The sequence below is a fragment of the Apostichopus japonicus genome, chromosome 16, assembly GCF_037975245.1.
Source record: "Apostichopus japonicus isolate 1M-3 chromosome 16, ASM3797524v1, whole genome shotgun sequence".
Classification (NCBI taxonomy): Eukaryota; Metazoa; Echinodermata; class Holothuroidea; order Aspidochirotida; family Stichopodidae; genus Apostichopus; species Apostichopus japonicus.
Window position 1 is genome coordinate 15,861,898 of NC_092576.1, and position 22,180 is coordinate 15,884,077.

A 22,180-nucleotide genomic window follows, 5' to 3' on the forward strand; every position below is an offset into this window, starting at 1 on the left:
TCGATGGGTTATAACTGATTTCACCGTGCTCGATTTCACTTGGTAATGGTGCTGTCAGCACAGTCCATTCGAGTTGGTAGCATTCAGTATATATGATATTGTGAGGATGACGTTGGTTTTGCAGGGCGTGGACTATTGGATATGTAGTACTTTGATCCTATTATTATATCGTGAACATTCTATTTTTCATATTTAACAAGAGTCCATTAGTACTATACAGGGTTTTGACTTTATGATTCATCATCATGTCGAGAAGTCTCTTAAACGCTTACACAATATGTTTACAACAAGGCGTCAATAACTCCAGATTGCACAATTGATACCGCATACGAACAGCGCTTTGGAATCAGATACATAAAAATTAAAGTGAACAATTTCTAGTCATGTCACATGTCCACAACAAGGCAATAACCCTTAAGAATATAATGCGCAATTAAAATAACAATTGGACAACGTTATACTGATGGGTCAGAATGCTGTACGGTCTAAGCCAGTCACAAGATCGAAATCAGAACAATGATGATGTATCATGTTCTCCTTGCTTGTAAAATAGAAACACAAATGGACAGGTCATGGCTGGGCATAAATACTACTTGTATTCTTTTAAATCCGTTACTAGCGTGGTACACACGACTATACATAACACACATAACGCCTTTTCCTTACCTTTGCAATAACTGCAACATTAATTTCCTTTTCGGAGTGACTTCTTGTTGACAAAATGTTAAGAATAAACGAAGTATGAGTACCATTTTGCTGACATAATGTATAACAAAGTAAGCAGGTTGATTTCAGAAAAGCTTTAATGTGAAAGTAAAATATTCGTGGGATCATCTTTAATGTTGAATCATAATTTCTTCTAACGATTTTATATCTGGAAACACATCTCTATCCAGCACCCTTACTAAGAGCTACGATGCTGAGATATGCTAGCAGTGTAGAATATTTGTTTCCATTAATTCCGAATGGTTAAATTCAATTTAAAATTTAAAATCTTGGCTAAAATTACATGGTTAAATTCAATTTAAAATGCATGTGGTATAACATTACACACCATAACGCTAATGAATCTTTCTCAAAGTTATATATATATATTTATATATATATATGTATATGTATATATATGTATATATATATATATATATATATATATATATATATATATACATATATATATATATATATATATATATATATATATATATATATATATATGTATATATGCTAAAATTACATCACATCACATCTCACCATCATTTACTTAGTAAGAAACGACCATAAAAAAGGCTTAATTCATTAAACTTTAGTATTAGCTACGCCATGAATTCCAGATAAACAATATCATTCTTGTAAAGAGAAAAATGTGACTGTTCGGCATTCGGTTGAGAATATATGGAGCAAAACGGTTTCTGATCGCAGGTGTTGAATACTTTGCTACAGGTAGTATTAAAGCTATCACGTCAACTTGCTTCCATCTCTGTCTAACACGCATTAAAATTGACGAGCGACTTTATCGGCTACACATTACGTGAGCACACCTTGGTTAACAAAATTATTCTTAACAGGTCGAGAGGGAGGATATATTCTTGTGGGAATATACTTTTGTAATTGAATCATAGATGGAATTCCTGATTAGCATTATCATTACTATGATTAAATGTGTTGCTCCAAGCAGAAATTCTCCAGACACGACTTTGAAGATGTCATTGTTTCGTGAAGAATAAGTCAGAGGAGACATGTTAATAAATAAAACAACTCGTATCTAAAAGTCTGGGAAACACTTCCAAGGACTTCATGAAATCTAAAAGAAACCACCGCAGCCGCTGATTTGAGTGATTTTTATAGCAGAGTACCTAGATTGAATCTGTAAGAGAAGACGATTTTGGAAAAATATTGTATGTTGACCCGAGTAGCTTGTCCGGTTATTAGTATTATAGATATGAAGCATGTATAATCAAGAATTCAATTGCATTAAATTATAAAATTTCAACGTTTTATTGAAAATTCGCTTTGCGTGTGTAAGATGGCCTTATTCTGCTTAGGCCCCCACACTGGTATGAGTTTAAAACAGCATATTTGCTTTCATAATTTGCGTCAAAGACTGTATATGTCGCACTATAGGATATAAAGACCTATGTCTGCTTGTTCATCATTTAACATAACTGTATTCAAAATGTGAATAATTAAAGTTAGAAGTTGTAAATAGAGACTGAGAGTAATTCGTGCAACGTTACCCTTAGCTTGTGCTGTTTATCACATTTAAATTTACATACCAACACGTTATGATTGAAGTGAGATGAAACGTCTGGTTAAAATAAATTGAGTATTTGACATTACTTGCAATTCATTTCACGTATTGCATTTAGTAAATACTCTACAATTGTCTCAATATAATTCAAGGCATTTACATGCAAATTTAGCTAGTAACTTTACATGCTTTCGGAAAGAAGTATAGAATGATTAATAATCCACGTGATTAAAATAAGTAATTATTTACATTAAATCAGCAAAATGAAGTAAATATTTTTACAATGTTCACATTACTTTTGACAGTTCATCGATATTCTAACTCGCTTAAATGACTGTGTTCCTTATGTTTTGATATATGGAATTACAATCAATAACTTTAGAGTAAATATGGTGATCTTTGTATGCACATTTAAAAACAAAATAAAACAATCACTGTCATGATTATTGTCCGTCAAAATCGTCATTATTTTACGACCAAGGACTTAACAGCACAAACATATTTTCATTTTTTTCTATCCCAGTTGAACTATTAAACAGTTAAATTAAAATAACAATAACATTTTAAGATTTACCCAAAATAGTGACGAAATCTTTAATTACTGTAAGTTTTCCTCTGTCTGGATATTACATGTTTCGTCAATCAACGGTACTTGTCTTGGTCGGATCTTAAAAAGACGTTTCCCCCTCCGAAGAGCATTAACTGCACAAGCCATAACTTTTTTGTGGACTTGTAGCTTTCCTAAGATATGGAAGACGTTCATCAAAAGTTCTCCTGTGTTTTAAGAGAAAGAAAATGGTTAACGTGATATATTGTTCCGTTTTTGTATAAATTATACTATGTATATCTTACTTTAACAACTTACAATATTTATAGTCTAAAGTGAGCATACAATTAGCACTAAAGCTCAATTTAAGTTGACTTCTTTAACTGTTTCGACTTTCGGAAGTAAGGCCATAATGACTGGAGAGGCCCTAAGTGTTTTCATTCCGGAATCAGAGGACAATATTCATGGAAAAATAAATATATTTCTTTTCAAAATTTATAACTAAAGATTCTAAGCAATCTACCCATATATCCAGTATAAAACGTTAAGGTGATATTAAAATGTTAAGTTCTAACTCTAATTGTCCTTGCAATTGATATTTTGTTACAAATATTAGAGCTAACGAACGGAGGTTAATTCAGTGATAAAGTTAACAAATCTGACGCAAGCGTAACTCATCATTTTTGCAACAACATGATGCATTGACGAGATATTTTATATAATGAGGAATCAATATATAAGTTTGTCGCAGATTGTTATGTTGATATCATTTGATATATTGAGAATTTGGCAGCACACTTATGAGCGAATCTAATTTTTAAGATTTAAGGAATGTTTCAATTTGTTTCGAATTGTTGATCTATTAACTCAACAATTTTTCATTTTGTGTAAATCGATTACCATATTAACATGAATTTCTTCCATTTTGATGGGACCTTAATGTTTCAATATTCTAATATTTTTTTTTCAGTTACAATAAATTAAATTATCACTTACCAAACACAATAGCTATTACAATAAGGTTCAAAAGTATCAAAAACACAGTAAGACCATCTTCGGATTCATCGTGATCAATTGCAGCGATCAGAACATTAATCAGGATCGCTGTTAAAGCAAACATCTGAAGAAGATCGAAAGCGAATATGTTTACTGGAATTGTATAGCATTAGAATAAGAAGGATTTATAACATTTAGAAATTATATGAAATATTATGAGTAACTGGACAATGCAAAAGCAGTTAGTAGGTTAAATAATCAATAAACAGATTGTTGGATTTCTAAAAAACCGGGGACTAACGATTCCAACGTTTTCAAGATATTTGTATGATATGTGAAAATTGTTTATTTCATACAGTCATTAATGAAACATACGTATTCACTATATTTCGTAATATTTACCTGAAGTTTCTGTTCAAATGAGCTCTTCATCGGTAAGTATCGTGCATGTAGAATCAAGAACAGAACCGAGATACCGATGGTTAGAAGAACTGTCACTCTGTTTTCCCAGCCAAGTAACGTGATCAAAACGGTTTGTGTAACCTTTCGGATCAGTTCGAGGATTTCCCAAAACCAATATTTGTCTTTGTAATTCTCGCAGAGAATAGTAAGCCATATGGGAGTACTGCAATGGGTGATATCGTCAATAGCAGAATTATCGACCGGATTAGTGATATCGTCTCCACGTGATACTGGACTGCTAAGTGTTTGCTCATGATATGATAACTCAGATCGCTTTTTCCACAAAAGGAAAAACAGGCAAAACGGAAACGCAATCACATACAGCACAGTTGCAACGAAAGCCAAGATTTGATACATTTGTAATGTTTTGCATTCAATTGCAAAATCAGATCGAAGAACTTCAACACAGTATTTTCTGTTTTCATCCCAGCAAAATCGTTTGCAAGCGCGTGGGTAGAGCTGGAAAATTATGGTACAGATCGGTGGGTAAGTCAGAAACAAGATAGCTAACACGTACGTTAGAAGCTTTGATTTAGTCCCTGGCAAACTAATGCGATAATAACATTTCTTTACTTGGTATATTACAAAAGGTACAACCATGATTAGAAGTAGGAATGTCATTGCGATGATAAATTCAAGTTTTGCGTTTATCCTCAGATCTTTCACAAAACAACTAGGACGAATTAATATTCGCAAGATATTCAGTTCAATGTATGCAACAAATTCACCAATTACGTACAAGTTTCCTGCCCAATTTAACTCATGAAGGGAAGTGAAAAATTCACCAACAACTTGATAGAATCCAAGAACTATTTTGAACCTAGAGATAAACATGTCAATAAGAGCTCGCTCTGTACTATGGAGAACATTACTTTTCTGTTTTTTGTATTGCCAAACAAGTACTACATAAACACATATAACCAGTAGTAAGATGCCAATGACTTCAAGGATACTGTAAACTAACTCGGGACATTCCATGCATTGGCCTAGAACAATGTAATAATTACTGATACATTTGGAACACATTATTCCCTCGTAGCCAGTTTCGCATGTGCCTTCGATATCTGTCTTGTTATTTAAGCAGCTTTCGCTTCGCGGACAAGAATGAACGTTTGGTAAGTCTCCGGAGTATTTCGTTGTTGAAGGATCGAAATTGGCCGATTCTGTCATTAGGTTGGCGACAAAGCTTTTGTACTCAGTGAGATTTGCTCCTGGATATTCCCAGTTCCAAAAGTAACCCTTTCTTAGTGTCTTGTAGTCCTTTCCATAACAATCCAGAACATCATTTTCACAAATCTGACACACATTAAAACGGTCAGTCCTGGCATAACCATCCATACAGAAGCAGGCTCTGAATCCTGCGTGTATAGTTTTGTTCGTTCCTTCTGGACAGACGATGCAATCATCGCTGCTGACTCCTTCACCAAGGGGAACGTATGTTCCTGCATTGCATTTCTTGCACTCTACTTTGTTTGGGATGTTTGATACTTTGGCGATATCGTCTTGATAGTAACCTCCTGAGGAAATAAAAAATAAATCGATATCCAAGCTATATATGAATCGCGATTTTGTTCTACCTTCGCAGGAAAATAATATGGTAGAACAGCGCCGTACATGTCGTGCTTTTGAGCAACGTTATAACAGCCAGCTTGCTAACTGTGTGTTGATCTAACATGAGATCAAAATTAGTTGGTCTAAGGTTTTTTCCATACATTATTATAGTGGCAGAAGATATATTACTATGATGACCCAATCATATTCATGCTAAAATGGAAAACCCATTTTCTTGTGTTCTACATTCTCTGCTGTTCGTAAATAACACAACTGACATATCATTTAACACACCAGATACAGACAAGCATATTTGTTTCCCCAGATATTCTGTCATTATGAATAGAATGTACCACAGCCTTGGGTAGAATATGGTGAGGGCTAGTTGTGGCAACGTCTTCACCAGACATTTGTTCATTATGGAATTTCCTGTTTTTCTTTTTAATAACCTTTTCAAATTCCAATATGGCGTACTGCACGGCTGATATGAATTCAGCTTTACCACTATTGACTTGAAAAAATTCGTATGGAGTGGCTTGCGACACTGATTTCGTATTAAAATAAAAGTAAAATCAAATTCTTAATTGTTCGTTTGTTCATAGTGTGGTAACAGCGTCCATGGCCTTAACTGTCGAGTTTTTGTTAAGAAAGTTACGGCGTTGTCGGGAAATTTGAGACTCTCCGAACAGAAAACCATACTTTTTTTGGTGAGTGCAACGTAGCAGCATTCCCCCTTCACAGATTTAGTTGCCATCCCTGAGTAACATTTTAACTGCATCAAAATAGTACATAACGGAGATAATTCAACAAGATGATAACATATTTTGTTATTGCTTTACTTTAATACATAATAAACATGTGTTACCGATTGTTGTAACTCTGATTTTGAAATGTGTACATCGGCATGGTTAGGTTAAAGCCTCAACTATTTTTACGAATATAAAGTCGTTTACGTTGAAAACTATGCATATAAATCATGTTAAATGACAGTTCGCAGCGTCATTTCGCGTCACGATATCAGTATCATGGGAGCACGCAACTTACCAAATAATTATTGATGCGACATTTCGCAATCCTGCTAATGCAGTGAATCTCAATGACAATGTTAATTATTGGTCTCGTACACCGGTCCAATGCCCTGTTGACGTCTGTGCCAACTAGATATTGAATCACACCCATATCAATCTTAATAAATAGGATATTGCCTAATACCTGGTGGACAAGGTTGACATCCTCCAGTTGTTTTGCCGTAAAATCCCTGCTTACATGGTGAACATTTGTGCGGCATCACGTATACGGTATCGCATTCAAATCCTGATGCCATAAACGATTTTACAACTGTTAAGTCGGTAATACTGACGTTGAAAGAAAAGTCCCGGCTAAGGCATACACTTTTGGAGAAAAAAAAAGAAGACAATGAATTAAATTTACTTCTTAAATGTTAACTAGTATACAGTTGGAACTGGGGGGGGGGGGTCGGTTGGCATGGGGATGTGGTAATTTTACAGCTGCTATTAGTTGGAGGCGTGGATGGCAGACATGGAGCAGGTCTCAGTTGTGTCCAGGTGAGACGCAAAACAGGAGCTGCATCATTTTGTCACCTACTCCGGTTCCACGTCCCTGATTCAAACGTTTTATTAAACACTTTGTTGTACTAGGCCTTATTCTGTTTGCAGACAAGGAGTAAGTTTCAGTTATGTCCAGGTAAGATACCATCAGGAGCTGCATCATTTGCAGTCATGTCCATGTTTTTAACACAAGTATTAAACAATTTATTTGTACTAGGCCTTACCCTGTTTACATAAATAACTGACTCAATTAAATTCCACATAGCAACGTTGAAATCCTTTAAATCGGACCAAACCTATCGCACAGGGCATGTTTTAGGGGATGAATTAGTCACACAATTAGCTTTATTTATTAGTAAACATTCTCAACCTTACACTTTTGTTTGAAATCCTTCAAACGTTGGGACCTCAATGGATTGAATTTTGTCGCAGGCAACGTACCTTTAAAAAAAGGAGAGATTATTAGGCGTTAGGAATTCTGCGCGTCGAAAATATGCATCGCCATCAAAGATATTATGAACAATACCGGAAAGCAAAGCCATTGTTTTAAAAAGTCTCTGTTAATCACTGTAAATTATATTTGCTTATTTTACACTTGAATTGTTATTTTTTTTTTAAATTGTTAAATGAACGATTCATGACATACGGACGACACATATCCAGATGTGGGAATAATATGCACATTTTGGGAAATTTATAAAAGTGAAATGGTGACTGTAACGATGAGAAAAAGTTTATATTAAATATTATTTCGTAACATTGAATCAAACTTGTAAAAATATAGCTGGTAATAATGCGACTTGAAACACATTCGACACGTTAAAACTGTGCTGTTCAATAGATGAAGGTTAGTTAATATCTTACAGTGTAAGGTTTCCGCTGTGGTTTGACACAAATTTCAAATCCAGGTTAGGAATGGTATTGCCATACAAATGACTGTAGCGCAAAGAAAAACAAATGAAAAAATATAAGGTGTAAATTCTTCCTGTGTATGAACATGACTATATCTAACTTTCACCTCTCTGTTGTATGTATTCCAGTTGTCTACGACTGAGTGAAATATGTATTTTTTTCTGACATTGGTCACATATGCAGAATATGAGGTAGAAGGAGAGTGCTTAAGCTCATATTGCTAACAGGACGCAACATAGTTTAATTTGCCTACAGTTAATGAAAATGACTGTTCCTTAACAACAGTGTGTCATGCATCAAACACAGTGGAGAGATTTCAATATTTGTATTTTATTAATCCTTATCTTGACTTAATGGTCACACAATCAACTGACGTTGATAGATCAATACTAACGATTAACAACGTTAGAGAACGAATGAGAATGAAAATATCCTTTTAATGTTACTGTACTTACAGTTCTTTCAATACTTGTCCAAAAGTATTTGCTTGTAATTCAGAAATTTCGTTGTTGAATAAATACCTTTAATGACAAAACAATAAGTTTTTGATATGTAAATATAAGTGCAATCCAAATGAAAAAATATATAGAAAGAGGTATTTCTCCTATAGCTGTTTCCTTGTTCGCAAAATATTCGTAATAATGCTACATCTCTGAAGAGAATGCACCATAATTGCCAGAAAAAATGTTTTCTTGCATGCCTAAATTATAATGCTTGTCCATTGTTTCCAAACTTAGTGACTCAAACTTCCTTTTAACTTTCCAAAAGCAGCGGATCACTATTGGAATACACAATTAATACCTCTTGTCCCAATGCGACCAATGTGTTATATGTTGTAAACATATTTGTTGGGGTCTAAATGAAAACTTTTTCATTGTATATAGCACTGCCGTACATCCAGAAATTGTGGGAACCAAAAAAACATAACACTGACGATGAAAAAAATTATATCTTAAACTAATATAATAAAGGATAATCATAGCTCAACGTGTTCCCAACTTTGTCTTTTCTTTCATTATCGTCGGACGTCTCGTATGATTTTCTTCTTACTCCGAACAGGTAAATATTCGGCTAACACTAGATTATGTTATATTATTATTATTATTAATATTATTAAATTATAGGCTCGATAGAACTGAAAAGATATGTCGATCCAAATCACGCGCTTTTCATCCAGTGTGTTATTTATTGAAAAGCAGAAAAGAAAAAGGAAAATATGACAACAAGAAGCATGATTTCTGCCTTTGTGGTTACCCCTATTCCTACCCCCGTCTCCTCTATTCCCTCTTCTACCTCGAAAATAAAAACGATTTGAATAACTTACAACTTTTGAGGTCCAGAAATGAAAGCAAATGGTTCGATCGTGTGGATCTTGTTATCAAAGATTAACCTATTTTAAGACACAAAAAGACGAAGGAAGATAATGTAGTGTCGAAAACATTTAATATGATGTGATCTTCGTACCGGAAAATATATTATTACAATGTGCTATACTTACAAACTTTCTAAATGATAGAGTCCTCTGAAAACCTCTTTTGTGATGTAGGTAATGTTGTTCTTGTTAAGGTATATAGTACGGATGTTCAAATGACCACCCTCCGACGGCAGAATGATTCTTGGAAGGTGTTCGATTCTGTTTCCATGGAGATATCTAGAAAATAATAGAGCTTTTTTTCAATATTTGATTGGATGAAACTGGGAATTAAACTCATTGCCATTCATCGAACTCGAATATTTCAACGAATCAAACATTTGGATTGATTGGATTTTGGGAAGTTTAAATAGTATAAGGGACGCAGCTAAAAGTCAGCTAAAATACAACCTACAACTTTCAAAGTATACGCTATGCAGCCTGCACAACATACGCCACGTAGCTAAGATACAGTTTACAGCGGACAGAAAAATGCGTTTTGCATATTAAATAGAAAATTCTACACAGCTAAGAGACAGCTGAAGACAGCTCACAACTTTCATAGAATATCAGCAGCGCCCTCTCTCTTCCACAATCCCTAAACTGTCCGCAACATACGCTACGAAAAATGTGTCAACAAATAAACTATGGGATGGTTATCGATACCCGGGTAACCTATTAAAAGTACAATTGAACACTTACAACTTATTCAGTGCAAAGAGCTCAGCAAATATCTGATCTGGCAAACCCGTCAAATAATTAAAAGACAAGTCCCTGAAAAAAGAAGAATAATTCTTTTCGTATGCTATATATAACATATTATGTTCGAATTAAATGGATGAAATATGAAAGTTTAGGACGCACTTAAACATTCATTATACTGCACCCGTACATATTTGCTAAAGAGAGCTTACCATTAGCGATATAACGATAAAAGCACCACGCAAAAGTTATACACACATGTCTCTAATTGACAGTTCTCCGAATTCAAACTATTTTCCATTCTTAAGAATTTCCCCTATATTGAAATACTATCAGAAGGTTTAAAATATCTTCATAGCCATTTCAGTGAAGGTGCAAACGTGAGTGTTTCTTCACGTTTAAGTGCATGTATTGGTCCTTGTGGTTAATTGACTAACATTCGGAAATGATTCGATCAATGATTTGTCAAATATTCACGTATTAACTATCTATCTATCTATCTATCTATCTATCTATCTATCTATCTATCTATCTATCTATCTATCTATCTATCTATCTATCTATCTATCTATCTATCTATCTATCTATCTATCTATCTATCTATCTATCTATCTATCTATCTATCTATCTATCTATCTATCTATCTATCTATCTATCTATCTATCTATCTATCTATCTATCTATCTATCTATCTATCTATCTATCTATCTATCTATCTATCTATCTATCTATCTATCTATCTATCTATCTATCTATCTATCTATCTATCTATCTATCTATCTATCTATCTATCTATCTATCTATCTATCTATCTATCTATCTATCTATCTATCTATCTATCTATCTATCTATCTATCTATCTATCTATCTATCTATCTATCTATCTATCTATCTATCTATCTATCTATCTATCTATCTATCTATCTATCTATCTATCTATCTATCTATCTATCTATCTATCTATCTATCTATCTATCTATCTATCTATCTATCTATCTATCTATCTATCTATCTATCTATCTATCTATCTATCTATCTATCTATCTATCTATCTATCTATCTATCTATCTATCTATCTATCTATCTATCTATCTATCTATCTATCTATCTATCTATCTATCTATCTATCTATCTATCTATCTATCTATCTATCTATCTATCTATCTATCTATCTATCTATCTATCTATCTATCTATCTATCTATCTATCTATCTATCTATCTATCTATCTATCTATCTATCTATCTATCTATCTATCTATCTATCTATCTATCTATCTATCTATCTATCTATCTATCTATCTATCTATCTATCTATCTATCTATCTATCTATCTATCTATCTATCTATCTATCTATCTATCTATCTATCTATCTATCTATCTATCTATCTATCTATCTATCTATCTATCTATCTATCTATCTATCTATCTATCTATCTATCAATGAAATCCTGTTAATAACAACTGACCAATTAAGTTGTAAACCAGTTACTTTACATGTACAAGTAAATGCTCTTTTTATAACAAAACCACATGTTTTCATAGATATTTTAAAAACATTTATACTGGTTTTATCCACAATTTTGTAAACATTATTTTACACGTTTAGCAAGATGTTAATCTCATATGCGTGTTTGGTTGATGGTCGTCTATAAATAACCATATTTCTTGTTGATAAAAGATACTGAAACTGGCCAATTAAACAATCATACTATCTTTTCGTTCCTAGTAACTATTAATACCGATATACTCTTCTGGTTTCAAATTACCTATTAAGGACCTTTCTATTGAATATAAAAGAAATACTTACAACAGCTCAAGATTTATGATATCAATAAAATAAAATAAAAGACTCTTACAGAAAAACAAAGAGTTTCCATTATTAAAACACTTATCATCCGCTCGATTGACACTAGATATCAATATTGTCAAGTACAACACTTAAATAAACAAGAACAAAAGACTGGTACATACAATTTTAGAATGCCTTTTTTTTTGGCAAATACCGACAAAGGGGAGCTTTCCTAATTAGGCCACTTGTCATCTTTTGAATGGACATTTAACATCAATAGTATAAAAAAAAACTTACATGTCCCGAAGTCTTGTTTGATTAAAAAATATATTCCCTGGGAGAGATGCCAATTTGTTGTTAGACAGAACACTAAAGGAAAATGGCAATATGTTATTTATACAAAAGTTAGTGTGCATAACTTCATGAACAGCCATTTCCAGTGTATTTAATGAAGGAAACAATTTTTTGTCCTTTTGGTTTTGGAAAACTGGGCATGGTTTAGCTCAAAACAGTTTAATAACACTGAACTAGATTATAGCAGTCTTTAATCACATGTCCAAACTACGAGACTATATGACTGATATTAGTATTCGTAAAATGTTGCTTCCTTAATATGTATTGTAAGAAATACATGCCAATGACTTCATTAGTAGAAGTCATTGAACAGATTAAAGATGTCATATTATCATATTTGTTTTGAAATTATAGAAACAGGGTTTTCATACACTACTTTCATTGCTTCTAACGATAATAATACGGCAATAACAAATGATGTAGGTGTATAATGATAAGCCAAGTTCTTACTACAAGCATGAACACTGGGACGATCTACTGCTCGACCATTTATTATGAGAGTTTAGTTTGATCAACATTTCATGTAACTGATAGTTCTAACTATTTATTAATGGAATTCTTTACATGAAAATATGATATATATTATTGCTATTAAACCTTATCACACTAAAATCATTTTAGTTTAAGTACAAAACTTAAATAAACAAGAACAAAAGACTAGTACAGACAGTTGCAGAGTGCCCTTTTTTCAATTACCAACAAAGAGGAGCTTTCCTAATTAAGCCACTTGTCATCCTTTGAATGGACACTAAACATCAATAGCATAATAAACAAAACTTACAGCTTCTGAAGTCTTGTTTGATTAAAAAATATATTTCCTGGGAGAGATGCCAATGTGTTGTTAGACAGATCCCTGAGGGAAAAAGGCAAATTGTTATGCATACAAAAGTTATTTGTGCATAACGTGTCGATCCAAGAGGAATCTTCTTCGGAGACCAATTAGAACACATGAAAAACTACAGATGGACAGACAATTAAACTAGACATTAAAAGTGTGATTTTGTCAGAAGTAACTTCTTTAATAACCACTCCAGTGTTTTTAACGGTGGAAACAATTTTGTCCTTTTGGTTTTGGAAAACTTTGCAAGATTGGGTTTAATACAGTTTAATAACACTGAACAGGATTATAGTAGGCTTTGATCACATGTTCAAACTACGAGAATATATGATTGATATTAGTTTTCGTTAAGTATTCCTTCTTAAATATGTATTGTAAGAAATACATGTCAATGACTTCAATAGTAGAAAATATTGAACAGATTAAAAATGTCATATTATCATATTTGTTTTGAATTATCGAAACAGGGTTTTCATAAACTACTTTCATTGCTTCTAAAGATAATAATACGGCAATAACAAATTCTGACAGTGTATAATGATAAACCAAGTTCTTACTACAAGCATGAATACTATGACGATCATTTATTATAAGAGTTTAGTTTTTTCAACATTTCATGTAACTGATAGTTATAACTATTTATTAATGAAATTCTGTAAATCAGGATATGATATATATATATATATATATATATATATATATATATATATATCATTGCTATTAAACCTTATCACAACATAATAATTTTAATTTAAGTACAAAACTTAAATAAACGAGAACGAAAGACTAGTAAAATGCCATTTTTTTCATATACCAACAAAAAGGAGCTTTCCTAATTAAGCCACTTGTCATCCTTTGAATGGACACTAAACATCAATAGTATAATAAACAAAACTTACAGCTTCTGAAGACTTGTTTGATTAAAAAATATATCCCCTGGGAGAGATGCCAATTTGTTGTTAGACAGATCCCTGAAGGAAAATGGCAAATTGCTATGTATACAAAATTTAGTGTGCAGAACGTTTCAATCATAGCAGGATCTTCTTCGGAGACCAATTAGAACACATGAAGAACGACAGATGGACAGACAACCTAACTGGACAATTCAAGTGTGATTTTGTCAGAAATAACTTCATTAATAACCACTCCAGTGTTTTTAATAGAGGTAACAGTTTTGTCCTTTTCGTTTTGGAAAAACTTTACAATATTTTTGTTTCAATACAGTTTAATAACACTGAAGTAGATTATGGCAGGCTTTGATGACATGTTCAAACTACGAGACTATATGATTGATATTAGTATTCGTAAATATATTGTAAGAAATATTCGTCGATGTCTTCATTAATAGAAGATATTGAAAAGATGCAATGTGTCATATTATCATATTTGTTTTGAATTATCTATACTGGGTTTTCATAAACTACTTTCATTGCTTCTAATGCTAATAATATGGCAATTTCAAATTCTGAAGGTGTATAATAATAAACAAAGTTCTTACTATAAGCATGAATACTGGGACGATCTATTGCTAGATCATTTATTATGAGAGTTAAGTTTGATCAACATTTCATGTAACTGATAGTAATAACTATTAAGTAATGGAATTCTATACATGAGGGTATGATATGTATATATTATTGCTATTAAACCTTATCACACTAGAATCATTTAAGGTTACACATACAGTACAGTTAAACGCGTTTGACTAGCAAATATATTTCTGGGAAGGCCTTGTAAGTTGTTGCTCTGTAGATGTCTGTAATAAATATAGATATAACATCACACAAATAAATAACCAAATGAATGTTTTATTTGGAGGAAGAAAAACAAACGTTTTAGCACTTGCATTGCGCATGTTAATCTATTGACAAACATTTCAGTATGTTAACACATAAATATATAAACCATTTATATGGTATGACCTGAAATGATGTAACCTGATCGTTATTAAAAACGTTCGTTTTGAAAGAACTAAACATGGGTAAATAATTCTTCTTTAATTCATTCTCACAATAACAGCATAATATAATGTTCCCTAAATTGCGCAAAGCATGCAAATGAAACATGTGTTGACGTTGAATCAGAAAACATGGTTCTTTCTATTAGTTCAACGTCTACCGTGATTTTTTAGAACCTTTCTATTGAACATAAAACAAAAACTTACATCAGCTCAAGATTTGTGAGATTGGTGAAAAGGTTGGCTGGGAGAGACGTTAGGACGTTTCTGTCAAGGTACCTGAAAGAGTAATAATCAGTGAGAAAAGAAGAAGAATTGATGAATCTGTGAAAGGGAAAAATATAAAAGCAAACTTGATCCAAATACTTGAAATTTTGTCTGCAAATGAAACGATGAATTCTCAATGCAGTGTCGTTTACGTTTCGTGCAGCAACGTGTTTATCTTATTGTCCGACGATGTAATGAAGTTAAGTTCAAAAATATATGTCCAGGAATAGCTGTCAAGTTGTTCCGTCGCAGTAGTCTGGAAATAATAATAGTAGTGATCTTCGCTTAAGACAAATATAAATTTGACAATACTTGGTTAACTTACTTGAGTTGATACTACAGTTTTATGTTTATATTTGCTTAACGGCATGTAGATTCATAACAAGGAGCACGCTCAAGAAACCTTAATCTACAATTCCATATGGCTCTGGTGTTTCTTCCAAGACAATTTTACAGATCTTTCTCCTCTGACAATGCCAAATGAACGAAGCAGTTGTGTTTACTACCGGCGTTGGGACATGAAGACATTAACTGACAAGATGACATGATTTCATTAACTTTACCATTGTTTGCAGTTACAAGACCTTTCATGTGTTCTTTTGTTTGACAGGGAAGTGGAAGAATTATGCAGCTTATGGTCACAAGAATAAGTGTACTGCTCTTAACTAGGTTTGTAGCAAAAGTCTGTTTACAAATTTAACAACGTAATGAAACATATTAATAACAATGTTACATCGATAGCCTTCTTCATGATGGTTGACCTTTTATCTTTGATCAATTCGAGTCACCTATTTCTAAATTTGTTGCTTTGAAACTAACTTTACTTCATGTTTGATATAAATCAAAGAGAATAAAAGACTAGTTTAAACAGTTTAATATTAATCTTTTCTTACAGAAAAACAATGAGCTTTTATAATTAAAACAATTATCACCCTCTCGATAGACACTCGACATCAATATTATTAAGTACAGAACATAAATAAACGAGAACGAAAGACTAGAAAAACAGTTTTAGAATGTCCTTTTTTCAATTACCGACAAAGAGGAGCTTTCCTAATTAAGCCACTTGTCATCCTTTGAATGGACATTTAACATCAATAGCATAAAAAACAAAAACTTACATGTTCCGAAGTCTTGTTTGATTAAAAAATATATTCACTGGGAGAGATGCCAATTTGTTGTTAGCCAGAACACTAAAGGAAAATGGCAAATTGTTATGTATACAAAAGTTAGTGTGCATAACGTTTCAATCATAGCAGGATCTTCTTCGGAGACCAATTAGAACACACGAAGAACGACAGATGGACAGACAACTAGACTGGACAATTAAAGTGTGATTTTGTCAGAAATAACTTCATTAATAACCACTTCAGTGTTTTTAATAGAGGTAACAATTTTGTCCTTTTCGTTTTGGAAAAACTTTACAATATTTGGTTCAATACAGTTTAATAACACTGAACTAGATTATGGCAGGCTTTGATGACATGTTCAAACTACGAGACATTATGTTTGATCTTAGTATTCGTAAATATATTGTAAGAAATACACGTCGATGACTTCATTAATAGAAGATATTGAAAAGATTCAATGTGTCATATTATCATATTTGTTTTGAATTATCTATACTGGGATTTCATAAATTACTTTTACTTCTTCTAAAGATAATAATACGGCAATAACAAATTATGAAGGTGTGTAATACAAAAACAAAGTTCTTACTATAGGCATGAATACTGGGACGATGTATTGCTCGACCTTTTATTATGAGAGTTAAGTTTGATCAACATTACATGTAACTGATAGTAATAACTATTAAGTAATGGAATTCTATTCATGACGGTATGATATATATTATTGCTATTAAACCTTATCACACTAGAATCATTTAAGGTTACACATACAGTTCAGTTAAACGCGTTAGACTAGCAAATATATATTCGGGAAGGCCTTCTAGGTTTTCGCTTTGTAGATATCTGTAATAAATATAGAAATAACATCACAAATAAATAACCAAAATAATGTTTTATTTGGAGGAAGAAAAACCAACGTTATTGAACTTGCATTACGCATGTTAATCTATTGAAAAACATTTAAGAATGTTAACAGATAAATATGTCAGCCATTGATAGGATATGATCTGAAATTATGTAACTTGATCGTCATTAGGAGCGTTCTTTTTGTAAGAACGACCGTGATTTTTTAGAACCTTTCTATTGAACATAAAACAAAAACTTACAAAATCTTAAGATTCGTGAGATTAGAAAAAAGGTTGACTGGGAGAGACGTCAGGACGTTTCTGTGAAGGTACCTGAAAGAGTAAAAATCAGTGAGAAAAGAAGAAATGATGAATTTTTATCTGTGATTGGGGAAATTATAATAGCAAAATTTATCCAGATACTTGAAATTTTGTCTACAAAATGAAAGATGAATTCTCAATGCGGTGTCGTTTACTTTTCGTGCAGCAACGTATTTATCAAATTGTCCAACGATGTAATGAAGTTAAGTTCGAAAATATATGTCCAGGAAGAGATGTCAAGATGTTGCGCCGCAGTAGTCTGGAAATAATAATAGAAGTGATCTTCTCTTAAGACAAATATAAATTTGACAATACTTGGTTAACTTACTTGAGTTCATATTACAGTTTTATGTTTATATTTGCTTAACGCCATGTGGATTCATGACAAGGAGCACGCTCAAGAAACCATCAGTCTACAAATCCATATGGCTCTGATGTATCTTCCAGGACAATTTTACAGACCTTTCTCCTCTGACAATGCCAAATGAACGAAGCAGTTGTGTTTACTACCGGCGTTGGGACATGAAGACATTTACTGACAAGATGACATGATTTCATCCTAATACCATTGATTGCAGTTACATAATCTTCCGTGTGGTCTTTTGTTAGACAAGGTAGTGGAAGAATTATGCAGATTATGGTCACAATAATAAGTGTTCTGCCTTTACTAGTTTTGTAGCAAATATTTGTTAAAAATTTAACAACGTGATTAAATAAAATAATGTTATTAATGATCTTTTAATATTGATCATTTCGAGTCAACCTTGTCTCAGTTTGTTGCTTTGAAACAAACTTCACATCTTGTTTGCTATAAATAAAAGAGAATGAAAGACTAGTTTAAACAGTTTAATATTGCTCTTTTCTTACAGAAAACAAATGAGTTTTCATAATTGAAACACTAACCATACTTTCGATCGACACTCGATATCAATATTATTAAGTACAAAACTTAAACAAGAACGAAAGACTAGTACATACAGTTTTAGAATTAACATGCATATACGCAATCCGTTCAACAGAATATTAAGTAGGTTACTCAAAGGAGTGTTTTTAACCTGACATTTATTAGGGGATAAACTATTAGAACAATGACGAACAAACATACTACTCAAACAATTTGATAGAATTAAGGCTTCACACCCACTAGATATCCAATCACAATAATGGTTAACAAGATATCTCTAAAATTATCAAATAGAATTAAGTTGCAGCCATGTAAGTGATACATATTCACAATAATGACGATAATCCGGATAAGAAAACACCTGATCAACTCATTCAAAGAACTAGGGCTCAACATCACCACCGACTGCAACCTAAAGATTACCAACTTCCTCGACGTAACCTTCACCCTCAACAACGAAAAACACTACCCTTACAGGAAGCCCAACGACCGCACAGTGTACATCCACAGACAATCCAATCACCCACCCAGCATCACCAGGACCCTACCAGCCTCGATCAGCAGACGTATCTCACATCGCCCACGACGAGGAGATCTTCAAGAAAGCCGCACCAGCCTACGAGGAAGCACTCAAAGCAAGCATCTACTCTGAGGGCCTCTCATACACCCCAACCAACCAACCAACCAACCAAGAACAACCGTAACAGAAGGCGCAACATCACCTGGTTCAACCCCCCCCCCCCCCCCTTCAGCAGCAACGTAGCCACGAAAATAGGAGGCACATTCCTGAAACTCATCAACAAACACTTCCCGATGACATCAAAACTACACAAGATATTCAACAGAAGCTCCATGAAAGTCAGTTACAGCTGTATGCCCAGCATCGTCAGCATCTTAAAAGGACACAACAAACGCATATCAACCACCCCCATAACGAAAGAAAAGGAAGCTTGCAACTGCCGACAAAAGGACACATGCTCACAAAATCACATACAAGGTCAAAGTGAAACAACCGACAACTGCAAGATTTACAAAGGTATACGGAACCCCCTTTCACGCTTAGATATGGCAACCACAAGATGTCGTTCAACCACCAAAAACACCATAACGCAACGGAACTCTCGAAGTTAATCTGGCAGCTGAAGCAGAACAACAAGCCATTCATTATCAATTGGTCGATCGCCAGCAGAGCAAAAGCCTACAGCAACGAGTCGAAGTGATGCAACCTCTGTTTCACATAAAAACTCACCATCATCAACGCAAAAAAAAAAACACCCTCCTGAGCAAATGCCCGGAACTAATATCGAAGTGCCGCCAAGAAAACAAATTCTATAAAAATCCCACCTAACAGAACGGACGCAAAGGAGCATACACCGACAGAGGAACAATACACCAATAACCATGTAACCCACGGTAATCCCTGAGCCTACATATTCATGGAGCATTACTTTAATTTATCTGTTGTCTATCAGGCTATCAGTAACAACTACTAGTGTTCGACTAGTCGCAACATATTGCGTTCTGTCCACAGGACAAAGAGCACTCTGCGCCAAGATAAACGCCAACCAACCAACTTATATATATATATATATATATATATATACATATATATATATATATATATATATATATATATATATATATATATATATATATATATATATATAGTATATAAGTAGAGAACTTAAACTTCAACACTGAAACAATAATTCTACTTTTCAATATTTGATATAAGACTGTTGAATAATATAACAAACTTCAGGCCATGGCAATTATTATTAGAGATACAGGTTTGCAACTGTTCTGAAGAGGCGGTAAACTCATCTTACACCAAAATCGATACCTTGAAAGCTACTTTATTTGTTGTTATCTTTAGGTTAGGGTTAATTGAGAAAGTTTAATATGTAACTGTCATATTAGAATAGTATAATGTAATTCATTTGTATTCTTATGACAGAAGAAGTCAATCTGTCAGCTGTTTATTTTAGAAAGTTTTTTCAAGTAACTTTTACTTTAGTCAATCCTGGTTGTTGTTGTTGGAAAGTAAGATCCAGGGATTTAGGACAATTTACATAAACCCTAATCCCTCCATTCACTACAACAGTACAAGGTAGCATCATTGAGTATGTATACAAAAGAAACATCACCAGGTCAGGGCATAGTTAATATAATACAAAGGTACAGGGTAGCATAGCATAGCTAGTGCACACAAAAGAAACCTACCAGGGCAGGACATAGTCAAGATGACAATGTATTGTATTGCCAAGTTATGCAAATTGATGCACTAGTAATTATGCGTGACATCACATCCAGCCAGGGAAGTGAGTGTTGGATAAGATTTGTATTCACTCTCCAAAATACCATCATCGGATTGAGTCCTGCTATATCTCTTAGCTGAAATAGACGGAGCTACAGAAGTGTGATTTTCATATCATGGGGCACAGGATCCTATATATAGGATACCTGTATTGAAGCCTGGGCTAGTATACTGTAATTTATAACTGGCATTTAAACTGTGAAATCTGAAAACACAATTATTTCCTGGAGACTCCAGATTCATTCAATATGTAGTGTTCTGGATAGGGCAGCTTGACGGCAACGTTGGAATGAGAGTACCTTACCTGACCGGATAAAATATAGCTGTATTGCAGAGCTCGACTGACAGTTTAAGAACTGGCACCATTGTAAGTAGAAACTTGTTATATTAATCTGTTCTGTACATGTAATGTTTGGGATGCAACCACTTTAAAGTTTGTATACTTTTGGAGGTGCACAAAAGTCAGTTTAATTTTGTGTACTAATTTTTCATTATGTTGGATAGTAAAAGTCACGCCTTAATTGACTTTCCTTAAGAAAGTGGATGTTTGCTATGATTGTAATAGTGATGGTGACTTTTATAGTACTACAAATTATTTCAAACTAATTTTGGCAGAGAGTGGTTAAATGTTTAGTGTAGTGAACATGAGGTTAGTGTGCATGAAGGAAAGTTATGATGTGCTCACCATAGCTTTGGAGTAGGAATGTATATATGTTTGAGTTTAACCAATGTTTTGTTTTTATGTGCAACAAACTAAACTTTGTTCAAGAGACATATATGGCTTATTGTTACAAATTTTTTATTATAAATTTATGCAACATATTTAGTATATTGTATTTGGACAAAGTATTATCAGAGAATCTGATTTTGTATTTTGTTCCGATACAGTGCCACTCTCCTCACATTGAGTCGAAGACCGGAAGCTTTTGAGGATATTTGTTTTACCGACTATAACACCTACCACAACCTGATATCAGCAACCGCGTGTCAACAAGAATTGTCAACATCTTTAAGCAGTATTCGTCATAGTGACAACTCAGAATTCATTTTTTTTTAAAG

General features: G+C 33.2%; 1 protein-coding gene across 12 annotated transcripts in view; it reads right to left on the minus strand.

Annotated features, from left to right (window-relative positions):
• LOC139982960 (uncharacterized) overlaps window positions 1–22,180 on the minus strand; it is a 499,934-nt gene that overhangs the window by 64,759 nt on the left and 412,995 nt on the right. For 8 of the 12 annotated variants that reach the window (XM_071996192.1, XM_071996190.1, XM_071996189.1 and 5 more), the window contains 7 exons: window positions 17,841–17,912; window positions 17,506–17,577; window positions 16,726–16,797; window positions 15,545–15,616; window positions 15,065–15,136; window positions 14,280–14,351; window positions 13,324–13,395 (listed from right to left, as the gene is read on the minus strand). In XM_071996192.1, the coding sequence (XP_071852293.1) occupies window positions 13,324–13,395; window positions 14,280–14,351; window positions 15,065–15,136; window positions 15,545–15,616; window positions 16,726–16,797; window positions 17,506–17,577; window positions 17,841–17,912 (504 nt within the window). Of the gene's footprint in view, window positions 1–1,976; window positions 3,023–3,791; window positions 3,916–4,193; window positions 5,771–7,016; window positions 7,196–7,747; window positions 7,814–8,236; window positions 8,309–8,739; window positions 8,806–9,608; window positions 9,675–9,782; window positions 9,936–10,397; window positions 10,470–12,485; window positions 12,558–13,323; window positions 13,396–14,279; window positions 14,352–15,064; window positions 15,137–15,544; window positions 15,617–16,725; window positions 16,798–17,505; window positions 17,578–17,840; window positions 17,913–22,180 lie in introns of those variants that run through there. The other 4 variants (XR_011798446.1, XM_071996201.1, XM_071996203.1 and 1 more) reach the window with 4 other exon arrangements.